We start from the raw sequence: 27,907 nt of genomic DNA on the forward strand, positions 1-27,907 counted from the left end.
CAAGAGAGGTGCCTCGCGACGGGCAGAACGCGAGAAAAAGGGAAGGAAGGGCGAAGCGAGAGACCGGAGCCGGTACTGTCGTTTGTGGTTGCAGCGACTGCTACAAGAGTCGAGGGGGAGAAGCAGGCAGGAGATAGAGGTGCAAGAGTGTGTGAACGGGCGGCAGCAGGCGAAAGAGAGGCGGGAAAGAAGCAGGTCAGCGAGAGTTGGAAAGCGGAACAAACTTTGGCGCGACTTGAACGCACCGCCAATCCGGCTGTCTCGCGCGGGAGCCGTTCCTAGAGCTATATGAGCATGAAAGTCGCGTCAGCGGCTGTCCAGTCCCGGTGCGAGTGAAAGAGAAGGAGGAGCGATCGTTGAAAGCGAACGTACCGGGCCATCTTGTCGCTCAACTGCCAGGACGGTGCTGCGAGAACAGACGAGCCGCGTCAGTACCGTCCTCTGCACACGCTGCCGAAGCACTGAGCCTCCAGCACGCCTCACGCCCGCTCGCCGAGTTCCCGCGAGGAGGAGCAGGTGAGCTTTGCGCGCCCACCTCCCGTCTTTTCCACCGTCCAGCTAGCGCGCGGTCCCGCACAGAGCTCACGCGCTGTCCTCGCACTCACCCGGTTCCGCCCGATGCCGTGTGCAAGCCGAGTGAACGGGAGACGCACCCGGACTTCGAGGTCGAGCGACGGCAGTAGGCGGGAGCAGGTGAGGCGGATGAGGCGGAGACAGCGTCAAAGCATCCGATAGCAAGGGCCTCGCAAGCTCAGCAAGCCCTCAGAGCGTAGCGAGGGTCGTCGAGGAGGACAAGGAGCAGGTCGACCGGTCGTGCAGTTCAGGCTCCTCCCACTGCGCCTTTGTGCTCATACCGGCTTGGTACTGCTGCCAGCCTCCCATTGACTTCTGCTTGACCCACCCACACCGCTCACAACTGCCCCGCTGTCGCATCCTCATCGCCCAACTTCCCCTCCTCGACGCCTCGACCTCGACCCGCACTGGCACTCGCTGGAACCGCTCGTTGGCACGCCTGGGAGACCCAGACACTACCGCTTTACCTAACATGGACCCTGGGGACCTCGCACTCCCGCTGTGCCTTCGTCCTTGGCCGTCGCGAGTCCCGCCTGGCCTCGAACGAGCCGCACCAGGTATCTTGATCGAGCGCTCCCCTTCGACGCTGCAGCCTGGGCGTACCGTATGTCCGTGAAGCCGTCGTTTGCGGGAACAAGACGGCCAGACCGCGCCACTCCTCGCTGAACCGCTTCCGCCGTCTGTCTCCTCGCTCGCTTTCTCTCCTCTCGGTCGATCTCTCTTTCCTTCTTTCTCCCCAGCTCTCCTCGTCCACCACTACACATCACATCTATCCTACGCGTACGCCTTCGGTCCCTGCCTCTCCAGCTGCATGCGCATCCCGCTGATCCCTCCCTCCGCAGAATGGTCAAGCTCGTCTCGTTCGCCGCCCTTCTCTGCGCACCCCTCGCCCTCGCCAACCTCTCCCTCGGCCCTGCCGACGCAAGCGGCTACGCCTGCTACCACGGCACACTTGGCGTCGACGCCAACCTCGACAGCACCAACTGCAACGCCGAGAGCCTCAACATCTTCAGCCTGGCCATGGACTCGAACTTTGTGTTCTGGGCGTCGCACTCGGGCTACAAGACCGGCACCGACTCGACCAGTCGCTACATCACCCTCGCTCCTGGCCAGACGTTCAAGGCTCCGCAGGCAGCCAACCCGTACATCCGGGGCTTCGGGCTTGAGAGCTGCGCGCTCTCCGTCACCAACACGGGCAAGACGAGCTACAACGTCCACACGTCGTCGATCAAGTACCTGCCGCAGTTCATCACGAGCAGGTGCCCCGACTTCGGGTCGGCGACGAACGTGCCCAGGGGCCACCACGCCTCTTGGGGCGGCGTCATGAACAATGCCGTGAGCAAGCTCAAGTACACGCTCACCCGTGTCGACGGCCAGAAGTAGTGCACTTGTTTCGGCTGTTTTCCCTTGTTGTTTCCTCCATCTCGTTCTTTCCCATCCCTCTGTCGTGCATCTGCGTCATTGGTCTTGCATCTTTTTCGTCCATCAAGGCCAGGCAATGTGAGCGGAAGCAGCCGGAGCGAAGTAGCGTTGTGCGGGAAAGCAAGAAGAGCGAGAACGGCGGAGGAAGAACGCGAGTTGCAGAGCAGCCCGCTACGCCACCGCGACCTGTCTAGGCATGCGACGCTCCTGTAAATGCTGCAGAAGGGCGGAAGTCAGCGCTTGAAGCGGAACGAGGAGCGGAATACCGGAACGCACCGAAAGCTCCCCGCTTCCCGTCGAGCTGGCGTCCGACAGCGATGAGACTGGGCTGCAAGGGAGAGCGAGTTGTCAGCTATGCCGCGAGCCATTCCAACCGAACGGAACGCACCTAAACGACACCGCCGCCGCACCCCTCCGCGAACTCTTCGGCGGCCGAGGCGGAAGCGGCTTGTCGAGACCGCAGGACGACGATACGAGACGCCCTTTTGGCTCGGGGTGCGTAGGCGAAGTCGGTGAAGGGAGAGGGTGGGCGGGAGACGGAGGAGGCGAGGCGATCTCGAGGACAGGCCGTTTGCGCGGGAGGGACTGGATCGATGGCGACACATCGTGCGACGTCGCGGGGACGTCAATCTCCTCCTCGGCATCGTAGAACGCGTCCGAAGCGCCGTGCGTGTCGTCTGAGCAGGCGTCGGCGTCCTCATCCGCGAGGATCGAAAGGCGCGAAGGCGGCGCGGCCTCCGCAGTGCCATTCTCCGCACCAGGCCTTCCAGCTGCATCGGTCGCCATCGCACCATCCGCCCCTCCCTCAACCACCGCTCCGGATGCCGAGAGAGGAGGTGAAGGCAGCGCACCCGCGACTGGCGCATCCGACGAGACCGGCGCGGCGTACATCAGCGGCGGCAGAGAGCTCGCAAGCTCGGCGAGGGCGTCCGGTGAAAGCTGAGGCGGTGCAGAGGACGTGGAAGGCGGGGCGAACGAAGCAGGCGGAGGTCGAGGGGTTGGCGCCGATAAGCTCGAAACGGATGCGAGCGACGCGGCGGTGAGACTCGATCCGGACGGCCTCGATGACGGAGCAGGCCGCTTGGTCCGCCCGAACGGCAGCGCATCCTCGGAGCCAGAATCGTCCCCGACAATCACGTCCATCCAGGCGTCCAGCAAATCCTCCTCGCGCCGCTGAACCCGCTGGCGAGTCGAGCCAAAGATGATATCATGCGCGACGGTCGGCTTGGCGTGCTGCTTCTTGACGAGCGCGAACGGGCGGGAGGAAGACGAGGCGGAAGCGGAAGGGACAGACGAGGCGGAAGATTCGGCGGAAGTGGCGGACGAGGTGGTGCGAGAGAGGGCGGACGACTCGAGTGAGGCGGTCGTCGAGGTGTACACCGAGGAGATGGGCGAAGCGAGGGGCGGCAAGGGGAACGAGGCGGCTGCATTCGTGAGACTGGTCAGGCTCGTCATCGGGAAAAGTTCAGGCAGATACGGGCGACGCACCAGAGATACCGGGATCCTCCAAGGACCCGCCCAAGCCAGGCAAGCCGATTCCCAGCCCGCCATCCTCGACGCTCATCTTCCTCACGCGCTCGAGAACGAGCAACTCCTCATCGCTGGACTCATCCCGCCGCGCCTGTTGCGCCGTGGACGATGCGGCACCTTGTAACGGAACCGATCCGTCCCAGCATGGGTCCGCAACCGTCTCAACCTCTTCTTCGAGCGCAAGAGCGGGGACGGGCTTGCGCTTGACCGACTTGCCGCGAGCCGACGGTGCGGTCGACGGCGCCGGGCCGAGATCGAAGCTATCGAGAGCAGTAGAGGCTGACGAGCGGCGTTGAAGGGTGTAGGGGGAGAGGGCGGACGAAGGCGAGGCGGAGGAGAGTGAACTGGCCGCGAGAAGGGGCGTTGGGGCCGTTGCAGGCCAGGCGAGCGAGTGCGTCGGCAGCGATGGCCGTCGAAACGCCGGTGCCGACGCCTGCGACGCCGGAAGCTGCTCAGACGCTCGACGAACCTGACGAGGCGGTGGCGGTTCCATCGCGAGCAGCTCCTCCAGCCCGTCCATCCCGCTCGGCCTGCACCGCACGGCATCCCTCGACCCGTCCGCAAACAGGTCGCGCGTGATGGCTACGCTCCGCCGCCTCGCATGCGTCGACTGCCGATTTCGAGGAGCGGGAGAAGAGGCGTCGCTGCGTGCGGAGGACGAGGTCGAATCGGCGCTGGGCGCGGGCGAGGCGGACGACTGCCTGATGCCCGCGAGACTGAGGCGGCGCGAGTGGCCGTTTGACGACAGGCTGAACATGCCGGCGGCACGTTTCGCGTCGGGTCGAGTGGGGAAAGCGGAGGCGAAGGGGAGGCGAACGGGCGAGGGGAGGACTGGATGGATGGACGAGCGACCGCGCAGGCTCAGGTGGGGTCGATGAGCGAGGCGGGCGGGCGAAGGACGGTCTCAAAGGCAGGAGGCAAGGAAGGATGCGATCTGGGAGGAGAGGGAAACAACCGTCAGCTTCACCGCCTGGACCGCCCGCATTGCCCTCAAAGCACCCCGCCGCCACAACGAGTGCCCACCTGCCACCACGTCCGAAAGCGAGCGAGAGGGGACGAACCTGCGCGACGATGTGTTCCGATTCCGAGAGAGGGGCGCCGTGACCGTTTCCTGCGCGTGCGAGGCGAGTCGGGCGCTGTCGAGCGTGTCGAAGAAGTCCCAGTAAGCAATCCTAGAAGCAGCAACCGTCCGCCTGAGCGAGCAGGAGCGAGGCGAGAGGCAGAGAACAAGCGATTCCGACGGACGGCGACAAGTGGCGAGCGAGTGCGCGTGGGTGGTAATGGAGCGCTGTACACGCTGCCCGACTCGTGCAAGCGCGTTCATCTGCGCGCAAGCTCCGCGAACCGAACTCGAGTCGCCGGAAGAGGGAAGGAGGAGGCCAAGGGCGGCGGCGAGCGGCGAGGGCTGCCATCCTGCGCGATCGTGTGCGTCGGGTGCGTTCCAGCGAGCGGTGCATCGTGTCCTCGAGGCGAACGAGCGAGGTCGACGAGGATGAAGAAGCGAGAGAATGGAAGGCCGGGAAGCGGGAGGGTGAACTCGCAAAGTCGGCGAGCAGGTTTCATAGCAGGCCGGCGTGCTCTCCCTGACGAGTGCGTGAGAATGCGCCACACTGCAGCACAACCGAGGGGACGAACGAGTTCAGTTGAGCGGAGCGAGTTGCAGCGAGAAGGGCGAAGCGCAGTCTACAGGGGACGTGGGTAACAATGACAGGGATCAAGGTCAGCGGGCAAATGCAAAGGATGCTAGAGGCGCAGGCGGATAACGTGGTCGGGAAAGAACGAGGACGGGCGGAGGAGTCGAAAGTCGAAGGCGGATTCCGGAGGCGAGGCGGGAGACGAATGCATAGTACGACAATAGTGAAAGGAGGCGCTGAGACGATGCGAAAGGCGGAGGCGATGGCAAGCGATGCGGAGGACAGACGAGGGGCGAGAGGACGAGGCTAAACCTCCATATTCGCGACCTCGTCGTCCTCGCCTGCGCTGTAGTTGTTGTTATCGTCATCCTCCTGTGCGCGAGATGTGGAGTCAGTTTCACCGGTTGCAAGCTTCGACGAAAGCGAGAGACCGGAAGTCGAAGGACACGAACGCACATCTGAATCGCTGTCGTCCGAATCGTCATCGCCGTCGCCGTCTGCGGCCCCGCTGCTCGCGTACTTCTGGACGTACTCTGCGGCACGTGAGTGGGTCAGTCTGCCGTACTTCAACGCGCAGCTCCCGCCGACGGCCCAGCTCAAGCTGAGGGCGAGAACAGGACGCGAAACGAGCGGACGCACCCTTGACTTTCGCATCGTACGCCTTCTGATCCCGCATCAACAGCGCCGCAGCTTCTCCATTCAGCGGGTCCGCCGCGTTCGGGTACCGCAAGAGCTGCGGAAGGAAGACCTCGAAGATGTTGATCATGTCGAACATGGGCGACCAGGTCTGGTTGATGACGTCAAGGCAGACCGAGCCGGAGAGCTCGTCGATGTTGGCTGCGCCGAGTGAACGCCCGCAAGTCAGTTGTCGCCTCCTCGACAGAGTGGAGTCTCGGGAAGTCCAGTACAGCCGGAACCTCCGAACAGCCCATCCCGCGAGCGCAACTCACGGTGAAAGATCTTGTTCTGGAAGCCGATTGAGGGCGACTTGTACGGGTAGCCGTCTGGCAGCTCGACGTGGATCTTCCAGACGCCGCCGGCGAAGGGGGCTGCGGGGCGGACACGGATGATTAGCGCGTCGCAGGACCTAACCCAAGAGCTCCGCAGAGTAGCGCTGGAGCTATCTAGCGAGCAAGAGGGTGCTGGAACAAGCGACGCACTCTCCTCGGGACCCTTGAACTTGACGTAAAACTCCTGCATGTTGTCGTTGATGAGGTTGACCTCGTAGTCGCTCATGAGGCTGCGTCAACGTTGGCCGGGTACATCACAGCGACAGTTAGCGAACGACCCCATTGCATGCGAATTGAAGCGGATCTTAACGACGCACAGCTTCATCATGTCCGTCTCGATGCGTCGTTTCGGCGAGCTCATGGTGGCGAGCTGTGCAAGATGAGGAGAGGTAGGTGAAGGCGAAAGAAGGCTGGTCCTGCAGGTCACGAGGAAGGGTGATCGAGGAGAGTCAGCACCGGGTGAGCGGGAGGAGGGTGGCGAGTCGTGCGCTGTGCGGGTGCGGTATCCAGTCCTGCATAATCCCCTTGCACTAAGTGCAACCTGGCGACACTCCCGCGCCCTTGTCCTGCCTCATGCGAGCCCTTGGAGATGAGGTGGGGAGGCGAGTTCACGCGAAGCCATATCGCCCGTCCACACGAGCTCTGACGCCCTTCGGACAAGCCCTGCGTACTCCCAGCATCCGACACTTCGCTCTGGTAGGCCACCCGCCCGCCTGCTGCTGACCACGCATGACTCGCTCCCTCATCGCCAATCCCGACGGTTCGTGCATCTCCCTCCACGCACAAAGCTCGCACAGCCATCGGTACAGATCCAGCCACAAGCACGCAGTCTAAGCAGCCCAGGGAGCAAACGCGCGACTCACAAAGGGCTGCTGCGGGCGGGTCTTGGAGCGAGGAGAGGCGGGTGCGGTCGATGGCGCGAGTCGGGACAGGTGCAGTGAGGGTTTCGATGGGTTTGCAGGGTCGAGTAGCGCTTTGTGAGTGTCTGCAAGCTTGTCCGAGCGGATGGGAGCGAGAGAGCGAGTGTGGCAGAAAGGAAAGGGAGAGAGGGAGGAGGAGACGGGCACACGACCAGCAAAGGCGGCTCGCACGGCTTGTGTTCGTGAGGCAGAGCACTATTCACTTTCTATTGAGGCGTCGGATACCCTGAGACTGCCCCGCGAGACGCGAGAGCGCTTGGTTTCCCCTTCGCTTCCCTCTTCCATTCGAACCAACGAGGTCGGGCGGACATCAGGACCAGCGAGAGCCAACCCGCAAGGGCCTTCAAGCACTTCAGCTCCGCAGTGCCGCTCGTAAGGAACAGGAAAACAGAGCGAGACTTGCGATTCCATCCTCCGCATTGAGCCACGCCTAGGCCTGCCGAGGTTTCACAACGAAGAGAAGAAGACGAGAGACGAGGAGAAGATGCTGGGATTCTTGGGCATTTGGTCGAGTCGATGCGAAAAGATGCGTTTGGTTTGCGAGCGAGGGAAGGGAAGGGGGAGGATTAGTGGCCGGCGAGGACGGCACCCATCGTGCGCTACGTAGGAGCGGGGTCAGCGGCGAGCCCAGTGAGGTCAAGTTGAGACGGACCTCGAGGGCGGGGTACGACGAGCCGACGTATTCCTTGAGCTTGGCGCCGTCCTTGTAGAAGTGGAACGTCGGCGCCATCTTGACGCCCGAGGTCATCCCGACGTCCTGCCAGCGAGAGTCGTCAGTCTTGCTACCCACGGGTCTCGTCGCGGGCGCTGCGCACCTGCTGCTCGCAGATGTCGACGCGGTAGAACTTGAAGTCCTTCCACCGCGGGTTCTCGGCGTACTCCTTAAACTTGGGCGCAATTCCCTTGCTGCGGGTCGCCGAATTCGGCGTCAGCTTGTGGTCTTCGTGCCATCGATCTGCACACGAACGCACCAGCTCTCCTCCCACGGCGCAACGAAGAAGATAGCCGTGTAGCCCTGGTCGGCGATCTGCGCAGCGCTAGTTCAGCCGCGCCCGTCTCGAGGGCCGCTGGGTCGACTCACGATGTCCTTGTACTGCTGCTCAGACTTGATGGCGGTCACAGGCATCTTGGGCGAATCGGGCAAAGTGATGTGGGGGTCGAGGAGGAGGTTGAGTCTGCGGGAGAGTCGACGAGGTCAGCGTGCGTTTGGGTGACGTGGGCGTAGTTTTCAGGGTGCTGGGTAGCTCCAGTCGTCGCTGCAAAGCCCACGACTCCTTCGCCGTCGACATCGCCCTCGCTTCTCCCCCACCTTCGCCAGACCCGCCTCATCTCGACGACAGCGCGGTATGGGAGCGCGGAAGCCCCACAGCTGGCGTTCCGTACGGCCACCGCTATCCTCCATCCACGACGAAGCCCGCCCAGAGCCTGAGCATCCCTTGACGTCTCCCGCAGGGTCACACGACATCCGCCTTCTCCGCAACCGACGCCGACGAGGCAAAGCCAGAGACGGCAAGGCGAGCTGGCCAAGGAGCGTCGACTGACTGTGTTGTGAGCGGTTATGAGCGAGTTCGAGCGAAGCGGGGTGTTGGGGGAAAGGAAGAGAGACGAAGGCGAGCGGGCTAATCCAGAGTTGTATTCAGCGAGGCCAAAGCAATACAAACTTTGTAATGACTCGCCCCTCTGACCTCTTCGAGGGACTCTGCAGACCCCGCACCAGCTGCAACAGCGTCTTTGCATTGCCTTCTGAGTCTAGGAAGCCCCGGCCTTGGCATTCAACGCGGCGACGATGCTCCCCTCGACCGACCTGAGCGTCTCTGGGCTCGAGTTCAAGCTGCTCATGAAGTAGATGACGTTGCCGAGTGGCCGTGCATGGATGTGAAACGGCGCGCCAGTAGGCGACGCAGCCGCAGCGGGGTCCGAATCGACGGGCGTCCCGAAGCGCAGTTGGGCGAGGACGGTTTCGGACGCCGTAGACTGGTAGCCTGATCCGTCGGCGGCTTTGAGGTGGATGGCGAGGACTGTACCGATCGCCATGACGCCGTCGACGGCCGGATGCGACGAGACCGCCTCGACGAACGACGACGACCAGAGCGACCAGACCCCCGACACCATTCCTCCCGCCGACGATCCCGCAGCCGCCGCCCAATCCTGCTTCGCCTCGTCGTACACGCCCTGCTTCTCCATCCTGTCTAGAATCGCAAGCGTCTTGTTCGCGACGCCGCAGCCGACCGCGTGCGCCGTGTAGGAGTGTCCATGGAGGAGGGCATCGACCTTCTTGTCGCTCCAGAAGGCGCGGAAGATGGCGTCGCTCGCGAGGGTGACGGCCATCGGCACGAGTCCGCCCGTGAGGATCTTGGCGTAGCAGGCGATGTCGGGCTTGGTCGACGAGCCGAGGAAGGTCGAGGCGGTCGTGCGGCCGAGTCGGTGCAGGCCGACAAAGACCTCGTCAAAGATGACTGGGAGACCCTGCCAGACGGGGTTCGAGCCAGTCGCGGCGAGCGTCGCAGAGTCGGAGGGCGCGGGAGAAGCGGCGGGGAAGAGCTGGCGGTTCGTCCGGACAACGTCGATCAGGACGCGCTGGTAGAGCGGGTCGACAAAGATCATGCCGCCGGCGCCCATGACGACGGGCTCGAGAACGAGGGCGCCAAAGCGGATCCCATCGCCCTTGTCAAGCCGCTTCTGCAACTCGCCCTCGATCTCCTGGCGGTACGTCTGCGCCAGCTCGTCCTCCTGTACTCGCCGGTCGACGTCGTACAGCTGCGTGAGCGAGTCGTACGACGTTGCCCGTCCGCCCTTGCCGCGCACCACGACCTTGCCCTGCTCGATTCGCACCTCGGGCGCCGCAAGCCAATACCCTCGTCCCTCGTACCACTCGACCCGCTCGCTGTAAACACCTCCCTCGCAAGCGTCCATCGCACCGATCGTGTCGCCGTGATAGCTCCCCTTCAGGCCAAGCACAGCGAGTCTCCGCCCTTCCGCAGGCGACAGCCGCTCGCGATCCGCGTACGCCCGCAGAGCCATCTTGAGCGCAACCTCCATTCCCGTGCTGCCGTCGTCCGAGAAGAAGACGCGGTCGGCCCAGCTCTCCCCGACGGTCGCGAGGAGTTTCTCTGCCAGTTCGAGGGCGGGAAGGTTCGTCGCGGTAGGGAACATGACGTGCCCGAAGCGGCCGGAGGCGTGGGCGGCGGCGAGCGTCAGCTCTGGGTTCGCATGGCCAAGGCACTGCGTCCACCAGGAGGCCGAGCCGTCAAAGACGGGAGAGAGAAGAGGGTGGGCGGGGGATTGAGCGGGAGGTAAAGAGGGAGTGGCGGCTGAGGTCGAGGTCGCCTGCTCAGAGGGGGAGATAGCAGGCGCAGTTGAAGGATCGGACGTGGGCGTAGGAGGCTCGACGGGCGGCGAACTGGTCGCAAAGACACTAAAGTGGTCGCCGTGAGCCGAGTCGATGACCATGACGTCCGACTCGTTCTGGACGAGCCCGTGCTGGACGAACGGCCACCAGACCTTGTCGAGTGTTCGTCGTGGTGCAGTCGCGAGGTTCGACATGCGGTCGAGGTGGATTTGCTGGAGACGCTGGACGATCCGCTGGAGGGGCGAGCCTGCCAACTTGCTGTAGTACGCTTCGAGGTTCGCTGCGTCCTCGGCGGCGTTCGTCACCTGCTCTGGAGGCTGGTCGATGACGCCAACGCGGATCCCCCGCTCCGTGAACCATTTCTCGAAGTACTGGTAGTTTGCGTAATACTCCTCCCGGAAGACGAGGACCGCATCGACGTCGTAGCCGCGCAGCAGCAGTGACTCGTACGCCGAGATCGTCGTCGAGATGCCGCCGAGAGCCGCGGAGGCGACGAGGAGCGTAGGAGGAAGAAGTGGTCGGAAAGCGTCGAGCTGGGAAGTGCCGGACAGGGTGGGAGAGTGGACGCCTGCGGACTCGGCTTCAGTACAGTCTTCAGGTACAATTCAGGTCCCACGTACCTCCTGCAGTCTCGATGTACAGGCTGCTCCGCTTGCCCGCCGTTTCCTCCGCGAACGAGCGAGCGTACTTTCCCACCGCCGCCGCAAACTCGGCGTCCGTTGTCGCCTTTGTCACCGCCTTGCTCAGACCTGCTGCTGACCGCTCGACAGCCAAATGAGGCGAGACTGGCTCGTCGAAATGGAAGAGACAGGCCGTCTTTGCCTGAGGAGCGAATCGCTGGAGATGTCTGTTCGCTACGGGGTTAGCTGGCGCTCGGTTCTACTGCAAGGACCGTACTCACAGCTCGTCGTCGCCATCACCGCTCCCCGTCCCGACTGGCTTGAGATATCCGACCTTTTCCCCGAGGGCAAGAGAAGCGCGTACGAGACCGGTGCTGAAAATGCTTTTGCCGACCGATGTCGACGGTGCGACGACCAAGTGGGTCCTGAGATGCCTCGACAGCATCCTGCGAGCCCCTCGATGCCGCAAGCGAGGCGTTGGGACTTTTCCGAGAGAAGGTGGGGAGGAGGAGCGATGTCGAAGCGAGGGGCGAAGGAGCGTCCGAGAGCGGCGCAGAGCCCACGAGAGAAGCTGTAAGGAGCGACTGCAAACCCCGCCGTCAAGATCAGCCGTGAGCGAGCGAAGCGTACGAAGTCAAGCGGGTGTTCGGACGGATCTCTTCGAGCGCGTGCTGGGTATAAGTAAACGTTGCAGTCTGTCGTCTCGTGAGTGTCTATCCAAACATCCGCAGCTCGATCCGCGGCGCCTCTTCCTGCCCCTTGGCGACAGCGGGTCCTCCTCGACCCTTCCCTCCAACGGCAGCACGGATACTGTCCTCGAGCAACTTGCGCTCGTCTTCAGGCAACGCCGCGGTAGCCTCCTTGAAGTGCAGCGAGAGCGATGTGGCGAGCGCGAGGAGGTGGTTGAGCGCGACGGTGTGCATCGGAGGGGGAGGTCGGGAACTCGAGAGGAGGAGGACGAGCGACGGCAGAATGACCGAGAGCGATTGTGTTCCTGTGGCGACTAGGAGTCAGCGAGTGATCTCTCGCGGGTGAAGCGAAACCGAATGTACTCCGCTCGGGCGCGACAGACGCCAAGACCGCCACAAACGCCTTGAGCACCTCGTCGACCGCCTTGATCCTCGCGTCGTCTGCTCCAGAGCCCTGGCGACTCGACAATGCGACGAGCTCGACGACAGCAGGAACGAAGTGGCTGGCGCAGACGGCGAGTATGCCGGACTGCGGCGTGCGAGATGCGGCAAGGAGGAGCGAAGCGACGCAGTTGAGGGCGACGCCCGAAGACTGCAGGACGAGCGTTCAGCAGACGATCGCGTTGTTGGGCGTTGCGACGCACCTCGCTTGCAGTGTCGAGGGCAATCTCGGAGACGAGGAAGCAAGCGTGCTCGACGACCTCGCTGCCGACCTGGAAGGTGTGTGGCAGGGTGGTGAGGAGCAGCGTGACCGCCAAGAGGTTGTTACGGAGCTTGCGGATGGCTGTAGTCGACTTGCGGACGCTGTGGAGACGAACGAACGTTAGGGGAAGTCCGCCGTCCTGGGAAGAAGCCAACTCACCGGACAGCGTCGATGTTGAGCAAGCAAGCGCTCAACACGCCGTTGAGCACCTTTGACAGCGTCTGCGACTCGTCTGGGCGCGCGGACGCTCTATCGCAGAGCGTCTTGAGGACAGGCAGAGTCGGTGCCGCAAAGTCGATCTCGTTCTTCTCGTCCTTGAGCAAGACTGTGTGGGCGCGATCGTTAGATCGCTGCATTCTGAGCCAGGAGACGTGAGACCCACCCGAGTAGAAGTGGAAGGCGATGGCGTAGAGCTCGATGCGAAGCTGAGCGGGCAGGAGGTCCGCTACGTCGGCGAAGCGGGAGAAGACGAGTCGGATGTGTGCGGCGAGAGAGGCAGCAGTCGCTGCGGTTGCTGTGGGTTGCTCAGAAAAGGTCAGCGGGTGGCCGCACTCCAAAGCGGCCCAACACGCACGCTTGAGAGACGACGAGGTGGCTGGAACAGACTCGCGGAAGGCGGCAACCGCGATGCGCAAGCACTGCGTCAAGCGACGGTCACCGCGAGCCGCCTTGTCATTGAGGTCCGAGCCGTTGACGGCACCCGAAGCCGGCAAGTCCCGCACGAAGAGCTGGACGAGCCCGACCGTGATGTCGAGCACGCGGGCCTTGACTTCCGCCGCTTCGGTCAATGCGAGCCTCAGGCAGAGGTTGCAGACCTCGTCAAACAGACCTTCGTCGTTGAGTGCTGTGCCAGCGACGTCGGGACGAAAGAGACCTCCGAGGGCATCGAGGGCGACAGTCTGGATCGTCGTCCCCGCCGAGTTGGCGGACGACGGCGCAGTACAAAGCGCATCGAAGGACAGTCCGAAGACGGTCCAGAAGAAGACGGCGGGGTCGCTGCGGTGTGGCGAAGGCAGGGTGTCCGATTTGTCGTCGAGTCCGTCGATCGCGCGAAGCATGTGCGGATTGGACGCCTTCAGCAGTGTCGCGACGGCGTGGAGCATCTGCGGCCACGATCTCTCGTAGAACTGCGTAAGCGGTGCAGGAGGTCAGCGAGACGGCCGGCGGAATGGGTGAGAATCGCTACGCACTGGCAAAGCCGTCTCCCTCGACAGTCCCGAGTAAACCGAGTCGAACGCTGCGCCTCCCGCACCGGCATCGCTCGACGCCGCCACCGGATCCGTTCGCACACGAGCATACTCGCGCAACGATGCGACCCAGAAGGGGCAGAGCAGCGGGAGGTGCGGGCGGATGACCTCTGCGAGATACGGCTGGTTGACGCTTGAGGTCTGAAACTGCGCCCAGGCAGCAAAGATTGATGTCTTGAGCATCACGGCGGCAGTCGTGCTGAGGTCTTTGACGTCGCCGAGCGAGGTCATGTCCGATTCTGCGATGGCGCGCGTGTCAGTAGAGCGGACGAGGCGAACTGGGCGGATGAACGTACCCTTGAAACTCTCGAGCGCGGACGTCAGCAGCTTGAGGATGCGGCCCATCTTCTCGATCTCCTTGACGACGCCCGAACCGACAAACACGGCGCAGACCTGGATCGCCGAAGCGAGGACTTCGGGGTACGAGTCGGCCGCGAAGGCGGGAGTGAGGGCTGCAGCAATCGGCGCCTGGTACTGCTCGAGGAGGAGGGCGTCGTCAAAGTCGACGTCTTGCGAGGCGGCAAAGTTCTGATGAGCGAGGCGAGGTCAGCGCGGGCACCCTGAATGACGAGATCTGCATACGCACATCGATGACATCCTTGAGAACGACAAGCCCCTCGAGCCGGATCTCCATAACTTGCGCCGTCGAAGCGGTGAAGGCCATCTTGATGAGGTCGGCGACGCGCGTGATGAGCAGGCCGCGCTTGTTCGCCCGGAGGACGCGGGCGCGAGCGACGTCGAAGTGCTCGCGGCGGCCGCTCTTGATGACTGTCGCAAACACCTCGTGCAGGCACTGCAGCGCGAAAAGCTGCGTCCGCCATCGCGACGTCGCGCGAGCCGTCGGTGCTCCCGGTCGCACACGCGTGTCCGCCTCGACGCCGAGCCCTTGCGCCTCCTCGTCCGCGAGAGCGCCAAGAATGGGCGCAGCCTCGACCGCCGGCTTGTCGTCCGTCTTGCTCGCCAGGTCGGCCGAGCGCGACATGATCCGCTGGCAAAGGTCGATCCAGCCCGACGGGTTCGCATCGGCAGTCTGCCGCAGCCAGGAGATGATGGCGTCTCGCACGCCTTCGACGGTCGGGTCGTCGTCGAGGAGGGCGAACAGCTCGCGAACGAGACCGTCGCCGCCGAGCTTCGACATGAGCGCGGCGTCCCGCTGGACGAGCTGGTAGACGCTGTTGACGGCTGCGACTTTGAGGGGCTGCTTCGTCGACGACAGCTGCGACCGCAGGTTCGAGACGAGCATGGCGTGGTCGAGGGCGTCGGGTGCAAAGATGAGGAAGTGCTGCGTCGCCTTGATCGCCTCGACCGCGATGCCATCGTCCTTCTCCATCGTGAACTCCTTGAGCAGGATGAGGACGAGCTCTCGCACTCGCTCCGAGTCCTGCAGTTCCGGTCCCAGCACGCCGATGAGGGCGTCCGTGACCCGGCACATCGCTTGATACGCCGGCAAGTCACCTCGCAGGTTGACGGATCCAGGCGTGCCTCCTTCCGGCTCGTGCGTATCCTGCATGTAGAGCTTGCAGAGCACGCCGAGGGTGATGTTGGTAAAGGGCGCGTAGGAGAGTGAAGCGGCGTCGATAACGTTCGAGAGGGACTGGAGCGCGTGGTAGTGCACGAGCGGGTGAGGATCGGCCGACAGCGACAGGAGGACGTCGACCACCGTCTTGAGTACCGGCGCCGCCGCGAGACTGCCAACGTGCGAGTAGATCTCGCTGAAGGCGAGAGCACATCCGGCGCGGTTGTCGGGGTCGGTGTTGCTGACGACCTGTTGGACGCAGAATTGGATCTGGCCTGCCATGAAGGACGTGCCCCCGAGACTCGAGAGGCGCCCAAGCGACTCGGCTGCCGCCTGACGCAGCGAAGAGTCCGAGTGCAGCAGCGCCTCCTTGATCAGGTCGCGCATCGGCGAAGCGACTTGATGGGCGTCGATGGCACGACGAGCGAGGCGGAGGGCGCCGAGGATGGCTGTGACGCAATTGACGAGCATCGCCTGCTTCCGACCGGGGTTCTTCTCGAGCTTGAACGAACGAAGGTTGTTGTGGAGAATCTGGAGGAGGGCGCTCTGGTTCGCCGGCTCCTGCAAGGTGAAGTAGAGCGAGAAGAGCTCGAGCGATGCGTCGACGACGCCGACGGCAGGAGGCGGCGCTTCCGGGAGCGGCTCGAACGCGGCCTTCTCGGTCGCGAGACGGGACCACAGGACGAGCGGGTCGTGTTCGCCAGCCTCAAGGACCGCCTTGCGCAGCTGCTCGTCGAGCTTCGCCGCCGCCGCATCCCGGTTGAGCTTGGCGAGCTTGTTGTTGGCCGAGTTGGGTGCGCCGGGCTGGTCCCCTCCCCCTGCAACGGTGTTGCGGTCGTCGCGGACGAGATTCGTCACGCCGTATCCGTACCCGTCCGTCTCGTCCCAGATCGAGGTGAACGTCCCCGAGTTGGCGACGGCCTGCAGAACCGACTCGCCAAAGTACCGGTCGGTGTCCGAGATGAGCTGGACCGCCTGCTGGAGGAGCGGAATCTGGTACTGCTGCGTCGCGGGACTTTGCCCAAAGGCGACGAAGCACTGGAGGAGCCGTCGCCGGAACATGATGTCGCGATCGACGAGCTGGAGACGCGAGGAGGTCGAGGGCTGATGCTCGGCGGACAGGTTCGGGTGGGCGGTCGCGAAGGAAGTCGAGAAGGCGAGACCGTTCGACAAGAGCATGACGAGGCGACGGGCGACGTCCTCGTTGACGAGACCGGGTGCTGTCGCGCTCGGTCCGTTGTGCCGGAGGAAGCTGAGGATTGCACCGAGCGTGCACTCGCGGATGTGGAGGAGGAACGCCCACTCGTTGTCTCCGCGAACCTGTGCCGCGCTCGCGTCCTTGCTCGTCACCTTGGGCAGCGCGTTCCGCCACAGGATGAGGAGCTGCGGCAAGTGCAGCCGGACAAAATGAGGTCCGAGCGACATGAGTGAGCCGACGAGGATCCACGCAACCTGGATCTCGACGCCGGAGACGTGCAGCTCGTGATTGCCTGACTGCTTGAGGAGCTGGATCGCGAGCGACATGCACTTGGCCGAGAGGTCGAAGGAGACGTAGAGCGGCTTGTGCGGAATGAGGTTGACCAAGGCGGCGAGGCCGTGGGCATGGCCGATCGCGCGGCGGTGGACAGTCGCAGACTTGTTCGGCCCGTCGGACGAGATGATCGAGAGGTCCTTGTTGAGCAGCTCGAGGAGCTGGACGATCGTGCCGGACAGTCGGTTCGGCGCGGCGTTGCAGAAGGTTCGGAGGGTCCACGCGGCGGTGATCTGAACGCTGTGGCTCGGGTGCGAGACGAGGCGGACAAGCGGGTCGTAGAGGACGTCTTGGACCGCAGGAGGCGCACAGCCGAGGCTGCGAAGGAGACTCGTCGTCTCTTCGAGCGCAAGCAGGAGCGCCTGCTTGCTCGGACCCGGCTGGTTCGGCATGAGCGAAGGCCACTTCTTGAGGTACAATGTGCCGACCTCGCGGAGCGCCGAGATCTGCCCCGCCTCGCTCAGCAGTTGCGCGCTGACGACGTCGCCCAGGAGGATGCCGACAGCCTTGCGCGCGGCGACAGCCTCGTACCGCGCCTTGTTCAGGTCGATCCGCTCCGCCGCCCGCGCGTTCCATCCGACCCATCCGAGCCCCGCCGCCATGCCGCACCCGAGCTCGTCGATCGCATGCTTGGCGATGTCGGCGTAATGATGCTCGACCCATGCGGACCCTAGCGTCTTGAACAGCTCGGCGTAGACGTCGATGATGGCGTTTCGGAGGCGGCGGGACGCGGTCGAGCGGTTGTACGGTCCCGAGAGCTGGACGAGCATTTCGATCGGCGAGAGGAGCGTCTTGCTCAATGCGTCGGACGTCGAAGGCGCGCCAATGTCGGGATAGCCGTCATCCTCCTCTTCCTCGTCCTTGCCAGTCGCCTTCTTCTTCTTCGGCGCGGGTGCGGGGGCAGCACTGCCCTCGACCTGCGTGGCAGCGAGAATACCGGCAATGAGGCGAGACAGGGATCGCCGCGTGGTAAAGTCGGCGGACTCGAGCGCGCGGAATGACGGCAGGAGAACCTCGTTGATGTCGGCGAGGGTCGAGTAGGTGCCGACGGCGGCTGACATGGCAAGGAGACAGTCTGCGCTCCCTCGCACGATAGCTCCGGCCTTCTCGCTCAACCCAGCCTTGAGCGTCTTCATCACGTCCTTGACCGTCTGGTCCGACATCGACTTGGCCGCGACGACGATGACCTTGCGCAGGCAGACGAGGGCGGAGAAGCGTACAATAACGGCCTGGGGGCGAAAGGAGGGGTTATTTCACGTTGAGCTGCTGGGACTGCGGGAGAGTGGGCTCACGGAGGAGGTCGTGCGGAAGATGCGCGTCGTCGCCTGGATGAGTTCGATGTACAAACTCATGATCTGTGGGTACATCCGAGGGGTCAATGAGTGCCAGTCGGCCCTGAGGAGCGTCTCTGCGAACGCACCTGGCTGCCAAAGACGGCGTACAGCTCGCCCAGGACGTACGCCGACGCGATCCTCCACTCCTTTTCCCGCTCGGGCGCACCCTTCGCCTCCGACCCGTTCATCCCGCGCAACAGTGACTGTGCGACATCAAACAATCCCTTTGAGTCGCCGCGCGAGAAGACGAGGATGAGGATGCGAGCGACGAGAGCGCGAGCGGGTCGTCCTGGTTTCACGGTCGGTGCGGTCGAGGTGGGACTGGGTGGCGTAACGAGAGCTACTAGAGCCTTTGTAAGGTTCGCCTGTTCCGCAAAGAGCGTGGCCTGTGTGGAAGAGCGCGTAGGTCAGCGGATCCGCCTCGATGAGGCTGTGGCGCTTGCTCGCGGGCAGGGAGGTCCGCCACTGGTCCAGTAGCATCTTCCAGGCTGTTTGCAGGCCCCACTCATCCCCAATCGCGCATCTAGGCCGTTGGTCGCTCTTCCCCTCCTCATCGCTCCCCACTTGTCACCGGTCGCCTGCACGGCGAGAGCAGCCCAGTGGAACGCGCACGCACCTCTGGCAGGACCTTGATAGCCTTCTCGCACTTGCTCAACCACGACAGCAGCCAGATCTCGCCCCGACCGGCTGCCGCAGACGCCTCGAGTTGCGCCGGCTCGAACTGGATATCCTCGACTGCGAGCGAGGGCTCGTCTGCCGGTGCTGGCATGTTCCGTTGGCGCCTAGAGCGGGGTTGTGCACCTCAAAGCAGGAAACAGCGGTTGCGAGGTGATAGTAACGGTCTGAGCGGTGGAGAAGCGAAGTTGAGCAGTCGACAGACGAGAACGCCTTCGTAGGACTAGCTGACGGCCCTTGCAGACGTATAGCGTGGTGATGGGCTGGCAGACGGCTCTCAGGATCCCCTGCGAGGCGTGTGGCCGCTTCCACCGCAACTGGTCCTCCTCCTTGTCCTCACTTCGAGCGCAACGCAGTGATCTTGAGGCGAGGTTCTGTAGGCCAGTGGTCGGACAAGTCAAACTGAGCTTTGAGCGCTGCTCTGGCAGCGGAAGACCAAGTTGAGGCGCTCTCATGTGATCCTTTTCCTCTCTTCTCTCCGAAGTCATCCCGCTTTGTAGTGAGCTCCTTGCTTCTTTTACAGCTTCTTCCCTCGATGAGACGTATTTCTGTGAATCCCGGCGCTCCTACGGAGCAAACCGCGTCGACGGCAGTACCATCCTGTTCACGACTCTTTGCTTTCCGGTCGCAATTCTTCAGCACGCGCACCGTGATCTTCTCTAAGGACCACAATGATCGAATCATGCACTTTCGGCTGGAGCGCAAAGAGGAGCAAGTCTTTGGCGTCAGACTGAACGGTGAGTCCCTCGCGCGCAAACTTGCAAAACAAAACTTCGTCGTCACTGATCCTTGCCCGGCGGCAGGTCACTTCGAAGATGCTCAACGAATCACTTTCACCACGCTTGAGAGCGGCTTTGCCACCGGGGAATGTCGAAGGCTTATGCCAACATTGAATTCCAAGTGAAGAGGTTGGAGGGAGAGAGGCAAGCGTTGGGGGTTCATCACGCGACTCCTCCGGCCGCCTGCACAGATGTACTTTGTCCGTCTACTGTTTCGTCGAACTCGACACCGCAGCCATCACCCAGGAAGGACACACTGAGGGGTCCTGCGACTGCAACGCTTCTGCGTCCTCAAGCAGCGGTTTCCTTTCGTCAAAAGCTGGTGCTCCGAGCAAATGGCAGGGATTACGCCTGTCCTTTGAAGAAGCTGTAGCCGAGGGACGAGGGCGCAACATGTGGCAGGCGACCAAGCTGCTTCCTTCGACCTCAGCCTTCTCAGGCTGCAGAAACGAGGCCCGCCCGCCTACTGCTCCGGCTCAACTCGCACAGCTTGAAGAGCACTGCGAGACCCAGTGCAAGGTTGGAAGATGGCCGGAACGCGCACATTTCTTGCAAACGAGCTCTCGTACTCTGCGTCAACGCTCCTTGCGTCGCGAGGTTCAGTCAAAGCGAAGGATGCGAGTTGCGAGATACTGAAAAAGGTAGAACAACAAGGGTACAGGTGCGAAGATACCCGGCACGCCTTACGGTACAAAGATCCGGCTGAACCCTTGCACGGGCGTCCTGCAAGTCGGGCACAGTGCGTTGCCGCGTCCAGTGCCTCCTGCAGCGTCGGCATTGTCAAGCGAGGCAATAGTCGACCGTTCGGACAGCGTGGTTCGGCACGAGTCGCAGAGGCAGAGGCAGCCTGCGAGATCAGCGAGGTGGTCAGCGTTTGGACGAACGAGGAGGGCGAGGTGACACGCACGACATGGCCATAGGACGATCGTCCGCTCCTCTACCGTACAGACAACGCAGAAGCGCGACCTGCTCTCCCTCCACTCTTCGCGCTTCTCCTCCATCCACCGCTCGACATCGCCATGCGGCGCAGACTCGACGACCTCGTTTCTACGCTGCGAGATGGCGGTCGAGAGCGCGGCGAGACTGTTGCTCGGACCTGGGGAAGGCGAGTTGGAGGACGAAGAGGGCAGGAGGGCGCGGTAGCGGCGGCGGGTGAGCGGGGTGGACGAGCCGGAGAGGTGATGAGCAAGGAGGTAGGGTGCGAGTTCCTCAGGTGTCGGTGCATTGGCGGAAGAGCGAGTGGCGGCGGTGGACAGGTCGGAGAACAGCGTCATCGGGTCGACCTCGTCCTCCGCCTCTTCCGAATGCATCTCCTCCCGAACGTTCCCCGCCCGCCCATGCACCTGCATGATAGCTAAGTCCTCCTCATCGTCCGACTCCTCGGGCGAGTAGTCCTCATCGTCCTCGTCATCCTCGCCCTCGCGACCCTGCGGAGCCGGGGTACAGCTCCTCGACCTGCCTCGCGCCTGCACCCGCCATCCGTCCTGCATCGCTCCCTCGTCCCTTCCCCAGCCCGTCACCTTTGCCACTCCAACCTTGACCGCCCGCAGGACGCGGTAGACGACGTAGAACCCGACGCGGAAGAGGACGCGCCAGAAGCGCCGCCAGACGATCCGCCTGCTGCCGCCCACCAGGTCCTGCTCGACCTCGAAGTCGCGGTCGAGCGCCTCGTCAAGCGCCTCGTGGTATTCGAGGCGAGGGAGGAGCTCGCTGCGATTCGGCTCGACGACAACTCGGCCGATCTCGCGCTCGAAGCCGCGCTCGACTGCTTCGCCCGCAACTCGTCGCCGCTTGATTACGCTGCCGCCGCTCGTGCCGACTCGGTCAAAGATGACGACCTCGCCGTTCCTCCGAAGAATGACCTCGCCCGTTTCCGATCGTGCATCCCGCCGCTTGCGCTCCTTCTCGCGGTTCTCGGCGCCGTGCACGGGACACTCGAAGTCGTCGCAGGGAGGAGGGTCGATGAAGCCGATCGACTCGAGGGTGGTCGAGATGGAGAGAGGGAGGACTTCGAGCGGCGAGAGCTCGTAGGCGAGGCCGGAGAGGCGGGTCGACGAGAGGATGTGCGTCGTGTACCTGCGGAAAGTCCATCAGTACGCACTCGGGCGATCGAGAGTCGCACGCGTACTTGACGAGAGCGATAGCGTAGTCTTCGTCAGGACTCGGCGCCGTCGCAGGCTGGCCGACGAGGTTGTTGAAGGTGAGCTGCGTGAAGAGCGTCATCAGCGTCAGGTCTTGACGTTGAACACAACAGCTGTCGACCGAAAACGGGCGACAGCAGCACGAGGAGACGAAACTCACCTCTTCACCGCGGATCAACGCCGCCGCCAGCTTCAACGCGACGCTCAGCCCGACCACGACCTCGAACACAACCTCGGGCAGCTTGTTCAGCCACACCGGACCCGCAATGACCTCTTCGACATCCTCCGTACTCCCGGTCCTGACAAAGCCGAACAAATGCGCCCACGCGCGCATCGCGAAAGCCTGGCCGACGAAGGAGTAGAACGCGGTGATGGCGAGTCGGGACGAGCGGGCTGTGAGGATCCGGCGGCGATGTTGGAGTGTGATGGGCTCGCGGGAGTAGGCGAGCCGGATGGCGGGAAGGGCGTACGAGGCTTGAAGGGTGAGAATTTCGAGGAGGCAGATGAGGAGGTAGAGATAGGTCTGCGTCGAGCCCTTGATGCTTGTACCGGCGCCAGTCGTTCCGTACGAGTTGATGTGCAGGAGGAAGGCGAAGGAGAGGAGGTTCATATGCGACGGCGAGGGGAGGTCGTCGGCGAGGGAGCGGACAAAGTTCTCGCAGGTCATCGAGACGGCGACCGCGACGTAGGTCTGCCATAGGAGCGACGAGTGCTCGAGCGCGGAACTTGCGTTTCCGGACGAGACGAGCTTGCCGAGCGCGCCTTTGCCCGCCCACGCCGTTGACCATACCAACGTCTGCGCGCAGGTCTTCGCAACGCCGCCCATGACTCCGACCTCAGCATCCTTCCCGAGCCACGCTGCATCTGTCCAGCCCTTGTTGACGGCAATGGCGAGCACAAGGGCGATGCACGCGCGGAGGACGAGCAAGAGGGCCGGTATCCGCACGCCGAGCTGAACGGGGAGGCTGAGGACTCGCTCGAGGCCCCGCTGGCGGACGCCTTGTCGCTGCGCTGCAGTGGGAGAGATGGCGTCGCGGGGAGGAACGAGGTGGTGCACGCGGTGCAGGAAGAAGCCGAGGGCGATGGAGACGAGGAGGTAGGGCGAGGTGAGGAAGGTGATGGGCGCCGGGAGGACGTATGCCGCGGCGTCTGCCGCTCCTTGTGCGCCTGCTGTACCCGCTCCTTCTGCTGCTCCTGACGCCGCTGCTGTCGCCGCCGAACCGGCGGATCCTCCCATGCCGCTCATGCCGCCTGCTATGCCGTCACCCGCTCCTTCGCGCAAGAGGACGCTCGGCATCCATCCTCTGACCCTGTCCGGTACCAGCCGCCTCGCCGCATACCGTGGCGGAGCGAGGACGAGGCTGCCTGCCCGTGAAGCCGCCGAGCGAAGAAACCGCACGCCTCGGTACGAGTACGTCTGCGTGATGTCGAGGTCGTCCATCCTGCGCCGTCCCTGCAATGTCCTTGTGCTCCTCTAGCCGCCTACTACGCCCGTCGAGCCGTTGTCGAGCGGGAGGACTGGTCGATGACGGCGAGGAGACGATTCAGGAGGGCGGCGGCACAGGCGGGGGTGGGAGAGGGTATGCTGAGGGTCAAACGAGTCCTGGTAGCTTATCTAGCTCGGTCACAAGCCAGCCTGCGCGAGTTGAGTGAGCGTTACAGCGTCGAGGAGACAGCGAGGGTTGGCCGTGTACTCGTCGCCGACGCGCTCAGATCCGGCGAGGTGCGGCTTGACTGTGTTCTCCAAAGCCTCTAAAGACCCCCTGCACCCACCAAACCGCGCCCCGCAGCGATGGCGTACGCCGCTCCTCCAGGATACACGCCTCAGCAGCTCCAGCAGATGCAGCACGCGATGCAGCTCAGGCAGCAGCAGGAGAACGCTATTGCGACTCACCAGGCTCAGCAACGCGCGCAACTCCAGGCGCAGGCAGCACAGTGCGTCCCCTCGCTTCCTCACCGCTCTCGACCACAAACACTCGCTGACAACTCGCACACGCGCGCTTCTCCGGTCAGAGCGAGGCAGGCAGCTCTTCAGAGCCAAGGCGGAGTTGCAGGTCCGCCGGCGGCAGCTGTAGCGGCTGTTTCTCAGGGCGGTCCTCCGCCAGGCGTAACTTCGCGCGAGAGGGATGCGGGAGACGGCGACGACGCTTACAGGAACGCAAAGTGAGTGGGAGTGCTGCCGGGAGATGTTCGGCCTTACTGCAGGCAGACTCCGGTCTCCTCGTCTTGGCTGTCGACCTCGAAAGCGTCGCTCACCCAGCTCCTTTATACGCAGACGCCGCAAGCCAACCGACCGTACCCTCCCGTCGACATTCACTCCATCCGTCCCCGACTCGCTGTCCCCCTCGCCAACCGACAAGTCGCTTGAATCCTCCCTCTCGTCTCTCTCGAAGCTGTCGGCTTCGTACAAGCGTCTCCAGGAGATTGAGCGTCGGATGGACTGGACTTTTGCGCGCAAGGGGCTTGAATGCGAGGAGTCGGTCGGGACGGTCGCTTCGGGCAATGCAAAGGGCCAGGCGGTGAGCCGTTCGTTCCGCTCGCCCGCAAGCAAACGCCTCCTGACTCTGCTTATACCTGGCAGTTCAAGCGGACGCTTCGCGTGCACGTCATCGCGACGGTCAAGGACCAGCCATGGCAGCTCTCAGCCGACGAGCTCGCGGAAGTCGCGAAGGGCACCGACGAGTCTGCCGATGCAGTCAAGGCAGAGGATGGGGAGAAGAAGCCGAAGGAGCAGGATGCCAAGCCGAACGCTCAAAGAGTCCCTCGCGTTGACGTTCGTCTGAGCGGCGAACTTCTCCCCGACTCGCGCTACGCAGCGCCGGCAAACGCCGCTCTCCCTTTCACGGCCTTCCTCCACCGCCTCGTTCTCGAGACCCCGCATCGCGACCCGACCGTCACGCCCGTCGCAGCCCAGCCGCTCTCCTGGACCCGCCCTGTCGCGCCTGCCTCCGCCTCCTCGCTCCCTCCCGCCCTCTCCGCCTCGTACCCGACCTCGACCTCTCCCCTCTCGCTCCGCCTCGCACTCTACCCCGCCCACCCAGCAGGCGACCGCTTCGCGCTGCACCCGGACCTCGCGCGCGTGTTGGACCTCGCCGAGTCCGACCGTGTTGGTGTGCTCGAGGCGATGTGGGCGTATGCGAAGACTAGGGGGCTGGTGGTTGAGCAACCGGATGCGGGACCTGCGCCTGGCGGGGCGACGGCGCAGGGCGCGGGAGCGATCAAGAGCGGGATCAAGACGGACGAGCGGATTGCCAAGGTCGGTTTGGATGCCACGCTCGTTTTCAGGCGCCGTTTTTGCCTTGCTTAGCATCGTCGTGCTGATGCATGGTGATCTCCTTGACAGTTTTTCGGCAATCTGCCGATGGTCGCTTTCCACCACATCCCCGAGTACCTCAACCGCTGGTTCATGCCCGCCGCGCCGCGGGTCGTCAACTTTGACATCAAGTGCGGGCACTCTTTCTTTTCCAGTCCGTTGGGATGTACAACTGACTGCCACGCCCGCAGAGTCACGCCCGACTCGCCCGCCGAGCAGCACCACGCCTTCGACTTGACGCTCTACCATCCGTCCCCTGCCCGCCCCGCGCTCGAATCCGCCAGCCGCTCGCTCTCGTCCCTCGTGTCCGGCACCGCGCCCTCCGCAACCGACCTCTCCCTCCTCGACGACAAGCTTGCGACCAACTGCCTCGCGACGACGCAGCACCTCCGGCAGCTTCACGCGCTCATGGCGTTCACGCGCGACCCGCGCGGCTTCCTTGAGCGATGGCTCGAGAGTCAAGCTGGGTCGCTCGAGCAGATCCTCGGGACGTCTGCGAGTGCCGCGGCGGGATCTGCGTCGACACTCGGCGAGGAGCTGTTCGGCCCACGATGGAGAGAGGAGATCCGCAGCGCCGAGACGTGGGAGGACAAGGAGTGGGTCAAGGAGGCGGTGGGTGTCTGGGCGAGTCGGGAGAAGGAGGGCCAGCTCGCGCGGACGAGGGTACAGGCTCAGCAGGCTCAACAGCAGCAGCAGATGTACGCGATGGCTCAGGGCGCGCAGCAGCAGATGTATGGTAGGAGGTAGAGCGTCTTGTGCAAGTGCTGGTTTTCCGGTCCTTGCGAGTGTCCATTCTATTCCAAGAGCGAAAGGGCGGGAAGCTACTACTGTAGCCGCGCGAGGACTTCCTGCGTCATCTCGATGACCTGCGCGCCATTGAGAGTCAGTGAATCTCTCGCAGTCCAGAAGCAACTCCCGTAACGCACCTTTTGGATGGTTGGCCGCTCCTCTGGGTTGACCTTGAGCATCGCCCTAACGAGATCCCTGAACCGCTCGCTGTACTGGCCGTCGTCGGGGAACGAGAACTTGCCGCCCATGGCAGCCATGGCGATCGAGCCGCCGTGCTCGGACTGCTGTGCCGTCTCGAAGGGAGAGGTGCCGTACGCCATCGCGTAGAGCGTGCAGCCGAGAGACCAGATGTCGACTGCTTCTGTCAGAGTCGTGCCGGTCTTGACCTGCGGAGTGAGCATGTCAGAGAGACGGTCTCTTCTCGAGGGAAAGCCGTGCTAGCGGCGGAAGACTGTCTAGCTGCGCCAGCTCGTGGAGCGACAGACTCACATCAAACAGCTCAGGCGCCCGGAATGGCATCGAGCAATGCTCGGCCGCCAAGTCTTGCTGAAGCAGCGCAACCCGCCGGTCCGGAATCGGGATCCGCGCAGGCATCGCCGAGCCAAAGTCCATGAGGATGGGCGTCGTGCCGTCGTCCGCAAGCATGACGTTCGCCTGCGATGCGAGACTGTCAGCAGCAGTTCAAAGAGTGTGAAAGAAGGGCGACGCACAGGCTTGATGTCGCGATGCGCCCAAGGAGTGATCGCTCCCTTCTTCCCCTCGCCGTCGGACAACACACCACCCGTCCGTTTCTGCCCGTCTCCAACCTTTCCCAGCACCGTCGCGCCATCCTCGTCTCCCAGTCCCGCCATCCCCTCATCACCCTCCTCCTCTTCCAGCTGGGCCTTCGCACTCTCCAACCCACCAATCAAAGCCTGTCCCTCTGTGCCCATCCGCAACCCGCCGGATTCTTCCTCCTCGTCATCAAACTCGTCGAACGCCTCGTCCTCCGTAGTCGTCGCATCCCCACCGCGATTCGCAGGCGGGTAACTCGAGCCGTTCGCTCCGCTGCCTGACGTCGATGCAGCGGGACTCATTCGGGGTCGTCGGCTGGAGCTGGAGGAAGAAAGGCCGGATTTGTGCTGGTGCATCGCGCGGACGGCTTGGCAGGTGCCGAGGAAGATGGAGAGCATTTGGTGTTCCGGGTAGCGCGAGCCGTTGACGGCGTTGGCGGAGATGACGTGCTGGACGCTGCACAGACAAGTCAGCTCAACCTGAGGGTTTCGCTCAACAGCGGGAGGACTGGACGTACGTGCCATTCTTGTAGTAAGGCAGGAAGAGCTGCGGAACCCACGAGCAAGTCAGCTTCATCCCTCTGACGACCTGACCCGCTCAACGCACGTAGATGACCTTTCCATCGCTCTCACGGTCCTGGACGACGCAGCTGTCGAGGCAGCGGATAATGTTGGGATGCCGGAAGCGTTTGTAGGCTGCGGGAATGACGGGAAGCGGTCAGTACGAGGTCAAACTACCTGTCATTCGACCAGCAGTCAGCCGGACGCTACATTAACGTCCTCGCAGCCGCATCGACAGCCAGCACGACCCCGTACAGCGAGCGAACGAGTCCCGCACGTACCCTCGACCTCCTTCAGCGCCGCCTTGACCGAGTCGCTTCCCAATGGACACCTAATCTTCTTCAGCGCAAACAATCTTCCCGAGGCATTGTCCCTAGCGAGGTATACCTGTCCAACGAGAGAGTTAGAGCGGGTTAACGGGAACGAGTGATGAGGAGTTGGAAGGGACGGACGTAGCTGAATCCGCCCTCGCCGAGGAGCTTTACGATGGTGAATGACCGCCCGTTGAGTTTCAGCGTCGCATCTGTCCACCGCAAAGCGTCGCCAGTTAGTACTCGCTCGCTGGTCGTCGACCGGACAGTCCGCGGTGGGGGTTGGGCGATGAGAGCGGCGAAGGAGAGGGAATGAGAGACTCGCCGGTCTTGCAGCACGAGCCAGTCAGAGCGTAGAAGGCGTCCTTGGCCGAGTCGAGCAGCACGTTCACGTTCATTGCGAGTTGGCGGAGCGGAAGAGGAGAATCTCGCAGCGAGGATGAGGTCGACCCTCTCGACAGGCTCCTGTGAGTCTATTCCTCGTTGC

At 63.5% G+C, this 27,907-nt stretch overlaps 9 protein-coding genes across 9 annotated transcripts; 2 read left to right on the forward strand and 7 right to left on the reverse strand.

The window, feature by feature from the left end:
• Window positions 1–1,045: 1,045 nt before the first annotated feature.
• Window positions 1,046–1,956, forward strand: RHTO_03760 (uncharacterized protein; the record flags this gene model as incomplete). The annotated part of the gene is made up of 3 exons (XM_016417429.1): window positions 1,046–1,177; window positions 1,220–1,353; window positions 1,416–1,956. The coding sequence occupies 3 exons, from the start codon at window positions 1,046–1,048 to the stop codon at window positions 1,954–1,956; spliced, it is 807 nt and encodes a 268-aa protein (XP_016271081.1).
• Window positions 1,957–2,166: 210 nt separating this feature from the next.
• On the reverse strand, window positions 2,167–4,282 carry RHTO_03761 (uncharacterized protein; the record flags this gene model as incomplete). The annotated part of the gene is made up of 4 exons (XM_016417430.1): window positions 2,167–2,211; window positions 2,272–2,323; window positions 2,384–3,419; window positions 3,484–4,282. 4 exons carry the CDS (start codon window positions 4,280–4,282, stop codon window positions 2,167–2,169), a joined length of 1,932 nt encoding a protein of 643 aa, XP_016271082.1.
• A 1,183-nt stretch (window positions 4,283–5,465) lies between these two features.
• RHTO_03762 (ubiquitin-conjugating enzyme E2 H) lies at window positions 5,466–6,530 on the reverse strand (the record flags this gene model as incomplete). The annotated part of the gene is made up of 6 exons (XM_016417431.1): window positions 5,466–5,531; window positions 5,616–5,692; window positions 5,799–5,996; window positions 6,110–6,208; window positions 6,320–6,399; window positions 6,487–6,530. The coding sequence occupies 6 exons, from the start codon at window positions 6,528–6,530 to the stop codon at window positions 5,466–5,468; spliced, it is 564 nt and encodes a 187-aa protein (XP_016271083.1).
• Window positions 6,531–7,655: 1,125 nt separating this feature from the next.
• RHTO_03763 (thioredoxin) lies at window positions 7,656–8,215 on the reverse strand (the record flags this gene model as incomplete). The annotated part of the gene is made up of 5 exons (XM_016417432.1): window positions 7,656–7,688; window positions 7,742–7,846; window positions 7,905–7,995; window positions 8,061–8,116; window positions 8,171–8,215. The coding sequence occupies 5 exons, from the start codon at window positions 8,213–8,215 to the stop codon at window positions 7,656–7,658; spliced, it is 330 nt and encodes a 109-aa protein (XP_016271084.1).
• A 623-nt stretch (window positions 8,216–8,838) lies between these two features.
• Window positions 8,839–11,503, reverse strand: RHTO_03764 (adenosylmethionine-8-amino-7-oxononanoate aminotransferase; the record flags this gene model as incomplete). The annotated part of the gene is made up of 3 exons (XM_016417433.1): window positions 8,839–11,006; window positions 11,059–11,285; window positions 11,340–11,503. The coding sequence occupies 3 exons, from the start codon at window positions 11,501–11,503 to the stop codon at window positions 8,839–8,841; spliced, it is 2,559 nt and encodes an 852-aa protein (XP_016271085.1).
• Window positions 11,504–11,771: 268 nt separating this feature from the next.
• RHTO_03765 (Armadillo-type fold domain containing protein) lies at window positions 11,772–18,847 on the reverse strand (the record flags this gene model as incomplete). The annotated part of the gene is made up of 12 exons (XM_016417434.1): window positions 11,772–12,052; window positions 12,111–12,339; window positions 12,392–12,551; window positions 12,610–12,775; window positions 12,833–12,964; window positions 13,025–13,577; window positions 13,641–13,936; window positions 13,994–14,225; window positions 14,284–17,973; window positions 18,037–18,099; window positions 18,165–18,464; window positions 18,695–18,847. The coding sequence occupies 12 exons, from the start codon at window positions 18,845–18,847 to the stop codon at window positions 11,772–11,774; spliced, it is 6,255 nt and encodes a 2,084-aa protein (XP_016271086.1).
• A 1,368-nt stretch (window positions 18,848–20,215) lies between these two features.
• RHTO_03766 (ubiquitin-protein ligase (Asi3)) lies at window positions 20,216–23,114 on the reverse strand (the record flags this gene model as incomplete). The annotated part of the gene is made up of 4 exons (XM_016417435.1): window positions 20,216–20,379; window positions 20,440–21,608; window positions 21,661–21,737; window positions 21,834–23,114. The coding sequence occupies 4 exons, from the start codon at window positions 23,112–23,114 to the stop codon at window positions 20,216–20,218; spliced, it is 2,691 nt and encodes an 896-aa protein (XP_016271087.1).
• A 351-nt stretch (window positions 23,115–23,465) lies between these two features.
• Window positions 23,466–25,733, forward strand: RHTO_03767 (SWI/SNF-related matrix-associated actin-dependent regulator of chromatin subfamily D; the record flags this gene model as incomplete). Its single annotated transcript, XM_016417436.1, has 6 exons — window positions 23,466–23,608; window positions 23,687–23,836; window positions 23,949–24,192; window positions 24,255–24,929; window positions 25,017–25,117; window positions 25,178–25,733. The coding sequence occupies 6 exons, from the start codon at window positions 23,466–23,468 to the stop codon at window positions 25,731–25,733; spliced, it is 1,869 nt and encodes a 622-aa protein (XP_016271088.1).
• Window positions 25,734–25,810: 77 nt separating this feature from the next.
• On the reverse strand, window positions 25,811–27,818 carry RHTO_03768 (serine/threonine-protein kinase; the record flags this gene model as incomplete). The annotated part of the gene is made up of 9 exons (XM_016417437.1): window positions 25,811–25,852; window positions 25,913–26,161; window positions 26,265–26,429; window positions 26,486–27,005; window positions 27,067–27,095; window positions 27,156–27,244; window positions 27,391–27,496; window positions 27,562–27,632; window positions 27,746–27,818. The coding sequence occupies 9 exons, from the start codon at window positions 27,816–27,818 to the stop codon at window positions 25,811–25,813; spliced, it is 1,344 nt and encodes a 447-aa protein (XP_016271089.1).
• Window positions 27,819–27,907: the final 89 nt, after the last annotated feature.

The sequence above is a fragment of the Rhodotorula toruloides genome (assembly GCF_000320785.1).
Source record: "Rhodotorula toruloides NP11 unplaced genomic scaffold Scaffold23, whole genome shotgun sequence".
NCBI lineage: Eukaryota > Fungi > Basidiomycota > Microbotryomycetes > Sporidiobolales > Sporidiobolaceae > Rhodotorula > Rhodotorula toruloides.